The 9,089-nt window shown below is 37.2% G+C and overlaps 1 protein-coding gene across 1 annotated transcript; it reads left to right on the forward strand.

Annotated features, from left to right (window-relative positions):
* The first annotated feature begins 4,840 nt into the window (after positions 1-4,840).
* Positions 4,841-5,735, forward strand: LOC107800142 (zinc finger protein 7-like). The gene has a single exon (XM_016623298.2). The coding sequence runs from the start codon at positions 4,993-4,995 to the stop codon at positions 5,479-5,481; it is 489 nt and encodes a 162-aa protein (XP_016478784.1). The 5' UTR covers positions 4,841-4,992; the 3' UTR covers positions 5,482-5,735.
* The last annotated feature ends 3,354 nt before the right edge of the window (positions 5,736-9,089 follow it).

The raw sequence follows: 9,089 nt of genomic DNA on the forward strand, positions 1-9,089 counted from the left end.
TTGTAAAGAAAAGAATTAATAACGAATATGGAATGAAGAGAAAGTTAAGAAATTTATTTTGGGAAAAGTATTTTGTGAATTAGAAAATATTATTAAGGATAAACTAGTAAAAGTGTTGGTCAAACTAAAAGTGCTTATAAGTTGAAAAGCCATAAGTTGGGGGTGACCGGCTTATGACTTATGGCTGATTTTAGCTTATAAGCACTTTGAGTGTTTACCAAACGCGTAGATAAGCTAAAAGGTGCTTATAAGCCAGTTTGACCAACTTATAAGCTTAGCCAAACACCCTCTTTGTTGTACAGGGAAATGGTGACGCTAGCTGTAAAAATCCTCTGCTCCTCCTCATCCATGCTCTAACTTTCCTTACTTTAAGTAGCAATTTTCTTTCCTGCATCAATATACATGCTTGCACGAAAGTTTCCTTTTTTTCTTCCTTTTCTTTTCCTGCAACTACACATACTCACTTTCCATTTGTGAATTGTGATCACAACTTCGTAAACTGCACCACGCTATCACAGTTTTGGTAAACGAAAGCGCTTATTTCTAACCATTGAGGGAAAAAAGCTTTTTTTGGTTCATCAGCAGAGTTCAGGTCTACGAATAGAAGAGCTTGAAGAAGTGGTTTTTGCCCTTACTTCTCTAGTAGTCGTTGAGGGGCATAGCTGATTGCTGTACATTTGAAGAAACACAAGCAACGTTAGTGGACATTGTAGATAATAGACGAATTAGAGTTACCATACATCATACTGGTTGCAAATCTGGTCTACTTGCATCGAAGTTAAGTTTAGTTAATTATCACACTTGTTGCATCTTATTACTACGTACAAGAATTTACACAATTACAATAGACTGATAATGAAGAAACAGATTTATCATTATTTTCTGAATTTACACAATTTTCCTTTTTCTTCTTCTCTTCCTTTCCTTTAAGTGGCAATTTTCTTTTCCTGCATCACCTATACATACCTGCGCCAAATTTTCCTTTCTTTTTTTTTCTTTTTGTTTGTCCATCTTCTTACATATCTGTATCACGATGATGTGAAAAAGAGCATCTGAATGGAAGAAAGAGCGCGTTATATTGGAACTGAGTCAAGTGAAGCGTCCATTTTCCTTAACTGTTCTGAGCAGCAAGTTACTGTAAAAATTGAAAGCGATAAGTCATAAATTTTGATCTTTTTAAAACTTGAACTTTAGTATGATTAAATTATAAATTGTTTTTAACTTGGAAAAATTCATTCGTGATGTTGACTATTTCAGGTGTACAAAGTTCCTATTTATCTTACTAGTTTGATTTATTAATCCCGAAATTCCTATTCCTAAATTTTCACAAAAATAGTGTTGGTAGCTAAAATTGACTTTCAGATAATTGAGATCCCGCTCCTTCTAACTTTAATAAGAGGTCTTGAGTTCATATCTTGGCATGAAAAATCTTTCAGCAGAGAGCATTTTACTTCCATGGTGGGTCCTCTTCTAACTTTAATTAGAGGACTTGAGTTTACGTGTGACGGAATGGTTGAACCGAAAGAAAAAGAACATGCATATCTTTGGAAAAAGATAGTACATGCGCCAAAAATAGACTAATGAAGGACTGCAGATTTGTCGTTTTATTTTGTTTTCCCAAAAGATGGAATAAATTGGAGATGGAGGCTTTTCGACATTTACTTGACGTTGCTCCTCAGCTAATCTTGAAATTTATCTTGATCTTTTAATCGGGGAATCTGATGTGAACACTAGAATTCTCTCTTCCGCCGAAAACGTTATTCCGGACAAAATTTTGGATTAAAATTAATGAAACGCATTACTCAGCATTCGAAGAAACATGACTAACTTGAGTACTTATTAAGCTCGTAATATAGATAACTTTAAAAACTTATACTAAAAAAGTTGACTCAAAAATAGAAAGTATTTCACTTGAAATACACCAACAAACCAGTATTTTAACGTTCTATTTGAATTTCTAACATTTACAAACACGCATCGTTGCAAATACTCATGGTCAAGCAAGTGTCCTTGCACATATTGAAATTTGAGTACTTGTAAATACTGGATAAGAATTTGTGCTTACGAGGCTAATAATTATTACTAGTTGCATACACCCGAAATTATTTCCTCAGATCTATTTAATGATTGTGTAACCCTCATGACAAAGAACGGTTGAAAAAGATATATTTCCTCTAAGATAAAGGAGTGAACAAAAAAGCAATTTGGCATTTCCCTAAAGTTGGTCCTCATGATGCCATCAGCCTACCCATGATATGATATACCTTCTTTCTCTAAAGTATCAGCACCTCATCAAGTTTTTGTTGATTTTTGCCATAGTTGACCTAGCACTTGTCTAACTTTAACGAAAAAAGATCTCAAAGTTATGTAACTACATTCGACCAATCAAAACGTACATCTATCGTTTTCATTATCTCCTCTCCGTCCGACCAATAATAGACTTGACTCAATTAGTCCGCCTGCTCTTGATTTCAATCCTTTGCCAGTGAAAAAGCACCATTTTGGCTGCCAATTGGCCGATGTCCAAATCAAACTCTGCTAGAAATTCGCCTAATGTCTTCAGTTGGGGATTCCTCTCTATCTACCATATCTAAAGTACATTCCCCATCTTTTTGAGAAACTACTCGAAAACCATAGTTCAGAGCAAAAGGTTCTTTGAGATATAGGGAAGGACATATGGTGGATTGACTAGTCACATCATCATCGTTATCCTCCTCCAAATATGCCTTATCTCATTGATTCTTCAAATAAGGTCAGCAAACATATTCGTACCTAAGCCAAGGAATAAACCTATCTGGTATTTTGGACCACATGAGAAGCTTGGAAAGTAGGAATCCACTACTTCGTTGTACATATACAACGGAATACACAAGCTAAATATTTGTGTAGCCTTGATTCAACAAAAGAATGGATGAATCACAAGCATCTATGGATGTAGCCTAACGGTCAACAAAATAATGGCGCGAAAAGAACATGACTCCAATCCAGCCGAGACAAAAAAAACAATAAATGATCTATTCTCATCTATCTAGTTTTAGTGGGTAAAATTACTCAGCGGTAGTGTGCAATCATAATAAAAAAAGGAAAAGATAGACAAACCACAACATTCCTAGCATTATAAGAAAGAGGTATAAATGGATTTAACAAGTGTAAAAGTGTGGCCCACCATACTTCTTGACTCTTGAGACATTTGGGATGTAAAAATACTATTTCATTTTCTGGAGGTGAACTAATGACGAAACAGACTAATAAGTAGGAAAAGCACCCGTGTGGCCTAGTGGTCAATGAAGTGGGTGAGAACCATGAGGTCTCTGGTTCAAAACCCAGCAGAGGCAAATATTAGGTGATTTCTTCTCATCTATCCAAGCTTTGGTGGATAGAGTTACCTGGTACCTGTTGCTGGTGGGAGGTGGACGGTATCCCGTGGAATTAGTCGAGGTGCGCACAAGCTGGCCACGGTTATAAAAAAATAAAAATAAAAAAAGACTAATAAGTAGGAAAACGTAACTCTTATTACAATGTCTAGAATACGGACAATCTTAAAACAGGACAACACTCCTTTATCAAAAAAATAAAACAGGACAACATTGAACTGACTATTGCCTCAACCTATGTGACAGTAGAAGACTTAGTTACATGAACCTCAACCAATAATCCGATGCTCCATAAAAGGAAAGACATCAAGTGACAGTCACCAAATGATAATTCTAGCTTCAATTGCAGAAGTTCTTTTTTTGTTTTTCAAATAACGGTGGTGACCATGTTGCAAAAGTTATTACTCCATCTGTTACTCAGCACAAATACTTTTCACTCAATTTTTTTATCAAATCATTCTAACACCTTAATTATTTAGAGAGAGAGAGAGGGGGGGTATCTTTATCTCATGGTGAACTGGGCTTTCTGCTGTTCATATACAATGCCCACTATCTGTCAGGAAAGAAACCCCAACATGAAGACACCCACATAGATACTCATGTTTAGAAGAAAATACTAAACAAAGTTGGCAAAGATGCTATCTCATCTCTTTCCTATTTTAATCACTATTATTGCCAAATCTTTGGACCCTACCACTCCATCAGACATTGAAACAAGCCACACTCAATTTAGTATGACTCTACCACCACTCACTCCTACATCTACATTCTGCTCCTAAAGCTTCTCATTCACTCATTCTTTCACAAGGGAAACAAACTCTCTGCAGGTGGGTTCCATCTCTATAATACTTCCCCACCTACTTTATATGAATTTTTTCGCAAACTACAAAATTTTACCCCAACACTAGCAAAATAACAGGAAAAATGATAGAGAGGATCAGTGCATGAAATCTATTCTCAGATCTATCGGGTAAATATCCTTATCGAAATACCAACTAATTCTTCAAAATTGGACAAGCTATAATCTGACTCAAGCTGCCAGATCCCTTAAGAATATATACCTTTTGAAGTGATCTCAAACCCATAAAGTTCAGTCATGTGGCTTCTAAATTCTTATCATACAGCTAAAGAGCAATACCAGCATAATCTAATACATCCTATATCACAGTCTACATTAGAAGAAGAAGCAAAACGTCAGACAAAACAAACTGTAAGATTATGATTAGACGATAAATTGAATCATAGTAATTGGCAGTCTAGATCAACTCCAACGAGAAGTTGTTAAAGGCAGAATTATTTGATTAGATAAAAGAGAAAAAAAAAAAAGGTGGGAATCACAGGGTTGACAGGGACTGCAGTGAAACATGACGTAAGCATTGTCCCCCGGAACACCAAGCCTCACTAGGTGGGGACAGTGAAAAGAGATGATAAATTTCAATACCTAATCTCACCTTCACCTCCTGCATGATCTCATTTTTATTCCTTGCCTCTCTGATCTCTAGCCCTTTAAGAGTCCTTTTGGTCAGTATCTCCATAAAGCCTCTAACTACATCTACAAATTTTAAATTGCTTGTGGGGAGGGAAAAAAAGATTTCTACTTACTGCAACAGCCAGCAGAATGAGAAGTGATCAACGAGAGTGGTTGAGTTTAAGCTTAGGAAGAATCTCACCTTCAACATCTAAAGAATCTGAGTCACAGACAAGACCTACTCCAGGTAAGATTTATTCATGTAACTTCTGCATGAGAAAGTTCTACAGTTCACAGGCTCTAGGAGGTCATCAGAATGCTCACAAGAGGGAAAGAGGAGCTGTGAGACAGTATCAGTCCCAGAGGATGATGACAATGATGGCTTTGCCTATCAACAATCCCATGTACAGATCTCTTGGCATGGTTCCCCACTCACTTGTGCATAAAACTGGCAGAGATGCAAGTAAAACAGTGGCAAGGTTCAGCGAGGCTAGTGCAGGCTTTCAACTGACATCACGTCCCAATCAAGTAGATGAAAGATTTGACTTGAAGTGGCCAGGAAGTTTCCGACTAAATCCACAACAATCAGAAGACCAGGCCTCAAATACAAATAAGATTGATCTCAATCTCAAGCTGTAATTATTCTACTCATCCATCATAAATGGAACTATTTACTATCCTCTCCTGTAACAGCTTCAGCTTGGTTCATCATCAACACATGAACTGACTGTATGATATGCGAACACCAATTTAGATTTAAAAAAGATCCTAGAGAAGCAGTGCTCCTAAATGTCAAGACTTCCAGCTATAACCTGTCAGATGAATGATATCTAAGATGTAATATGTACTTTTCAGTTGCTTTTATTCCTACTGCACCTAGAACAACTTTTTAACACCCTACTCTCTCCCAAATAGTGGCAGAAGGTTACTGAATTATGCATTTATAATTTTTTTGTATTAAGCTCCGGCAATCCAGAAGCAATATGTTTAAGCTACAAGAAATTAGACAAATTCCGATTAGATTTTTAGAGGAAGCAACAATTGTCTATTGGTTTATCGACGAACTTTAACGAGGTAAACTTGCAAAATGCAGAGAATGAGAGGGAAGAGTGTGTGAAAGGGAGCACTGAGGTATTAGTGCCAGATGGAAGCTATGAAAGAGTCCTCATACTGAGAGAAATATTTGACCAAAGTAAGAGAAGGAAAAGGATAGCTAGTCTTTTCCCTTTTCTTCCCTACATCTTGTAATTTTAGATGGTGGTGAATGGTGATCAGGATTAAGTAGTGACATAGTACACTGTGAAAGTAATGAGTGGGCCTTCACCTCTATTGCTTTCAACATATCAAATGCAAGTTGGACCTCTTTCCACATGCCAAACAAACAGAAATCAAAACGCCTTCCAGTCAGCAGTCAGCAGTCAGCCACAACACTTATTTTAAAGTACTGCATGAAGCAGCAATGTAGAAACCCACCAATTGCACTACTCCTAGAATTTTGTGAACTTCTGCCCCCCACACATGAAATACAGATTTAAATGAGATCATTTTATACTTTGACAAGCCAAAATCAACAGAAATCTAGGCCTACTTTATTCAGCACCAGAGTCAGCATGCCATTCTCTACAAAATGCTTATGAGGTTGGTGCGAAAGCATGTCAGTAATCACACTAAATGTTCAGAGCAGTATACTAGTGCTACTGCTATCAGATTCTCCAGAAATAGCAGACCTACTAGTCAAACTCTCAACTTTCAAATTGGCTAATACACAACAGATAGCAACGTAAGATAATATCTCATTGTAGCACCAAATGTTTGACCTATGTGACTTCACAAGATACCTAGGAACCCACATTACCAGTTGGAGTTAAAATATTTCAGAGCCAGTAGCAAATAGAACTACACTTCTCAATCTGGCAACTTTCAAGTTTTGAGCATCTCAAAACTTTGGGGAAGAAGTGCTTCCTCAAAGATATTGCATACCATGCACTTTCTCATAAGAACTTTTCTGAGGAAAAAGTGTTGATCTTCTCCTGACATGAGGCAGTTAAAAAGGAGGGTTAGCACAGGCCATAACACCTCCGCTCCTCACCCACCCTCACCTTGAATTTTTTATGTCATTGGTGAATGCTTTGAAGCTTTTATCTTTCGTAGCGATTTGACAAAAAGTCACCCAGCACCACTTGCTCACCAGTTTAGATATTAAAATTCAACAGTCACCTATACTAGGGAATGTAAATTAGGTGCGTAATAAATTTTTTTGTAAAAACGATACAAGATTCTAATACATAGCTTATAACACTTTTAGGAAATTTTATTCCTTTCACATTTTACAAATCGCCACTCTCCAACTCTGACTATTTCATTTATTTCTTTACATGCTGCATATATGCTTGAACACTTCATAAACTTTTCGGGACTGCCCTTCACTATCTAAGATATATTAGTTTAACCCATTGAACCTATTGTCCCTGCTTGGCCGATTAATGGAGAATTCCCCTTTAGATCTCATCGTTGCCCTAGTTGTATTAGTACAGACCATATCCTAATGGACTTTGTAATCTTACAGTTTATATAGATCAGAACCACACCCTATAGTTGAAGGCAATCTCTATTACACGTACTAATAGAGCACTTTACCCAAAAAAATTCTAAGAATGTAATTTTGGAGGGAAAAATTGGGTTGTGACTAAAGTTTAACTAGTACCAAGAATCAACATCACTACCCTGGCAAGGACACTTTTATATATTTATCTTAGGTTTGCAACATGCTCTCTCATGTGTAGCCTTGATTCTTTTTCTTTGGCCAATCACACTAAATAGTTCTGTTGATAAAAGCACAAACTTTAGTATTTATTTATTTTAGGCAAAAAGGCCTCCTGGCCACTTAAACTTGCACCCGATTGTCATGCCGGTAAATAAACTTTCAAAATTCCCATATGAACACTTCAACTTGAGCATAAGTGAACTAATAAACACCTCCGACCGTTAAATCATAGCGCGTGCATTACAATTTCACAAACGTGGCAACCCAGTCAGCAATAAACGAATTAAAACCTGCCACGTGTAAGGCGCGAAAACCCACTAAGCACCGACTATTCCCCATTCATTTTTGACCTAAAGACCCTAAAACACTCATTTTCACTCGTCTCACTCAAATGGAGTGAACGATTGTCATAGGATTTTCCGCCCATTAGATCATCTGCATAGCTCTGCCAGGAGCCCACCAAACCCCCATGCCATCAATGGTCAAAGTGTGACCCAACCATAGAACCTTTAAGCACCACTGAATAACTCGTTTCTATTTTTATCGACGGCTTTGCCAGCATATTCGATCTGAAATACTTTGCCGTCTGGCGAGAATATCGTCACCGATAAGTCACAACATGTTCCTATGCTGCTCATTTTTTAAGTTTTGATTCCTTTGTTGTGAAATACTACGGCTTTTACTGATTCAATTTTAAGTTCGAAGATTTTTTGCTTCGGAACTATGAACGACGGAACATACAGAGGAAGAGGAAAAAGAGTTTTCTTTTTGTGTCAAGACAGAAGAAGAATTGGAAGGAAAGGGGAAGTGTTAACGAAAAAAATAAAAGAAAAAGGAAGAGATAAGAGGACTGTGATGAGAGGGGTAACGAAGAAGATGAAGAGGGGGAGTACCTGCAGGCATTTGGGTTTTTCTTTTCATTTTTAGTTTCTGTCTTTTTTTAGTATTTTTTATTCCAATAAACTGAATTAACGCGTCTAATTCGCGAGATTGGCACGAACTATTGCCACATCACACACGGCGTTGCCACACAAGCATGGTCAACGGTCAGAAGCATGGTCAACGGTCAGAGGTATTTAATAATACTTATTCTCTCAACTTTGAGTATCTAAATGGGAAAGTTGTAAGTTTGTTTACCGAGATGACAAACTGACGCAAGTTTAAGTGGCTAGGAGGCCTTTTTGCCTTTATTAAACTTTTGCAATAATGTTGACCATAAGTTGACAATTGTCATCACATAAATGGGTATTATGTCGTTGGTTTATTAACTAAGTCCTTCATCAATAAGTTCCCAAATGACATTTGTTCCTCAGCCAAAAAGTTCTCGAACAACAAATTTGTTTGCTCAACCAGATCTCATATCAAGGGAGGAAGTTTCACACGTACCTCGACGATTCCACCTGATATCTGCTACTTCCCAGCAGCAGCAGAGGTAGGAGATAACTCTGTTCACCAAGGCTTAGGTAGATAGGAGAAATTACCT

This window comes from Nicotiana tabacum, chromosome 19, assembly GCF_000715075.1.
Source record: "Nicotiana tabacum cultivar K326 chromosome 19, ASM71507v2, whole genome shotgun sequence".
NCBI classification, from domain to species: Eukaryota; Viridiplantae; Streptophyta; class Magnoliopsida; order Solanales; family Solanaceae; genus Nicotiana; species Nicotiana tabacum.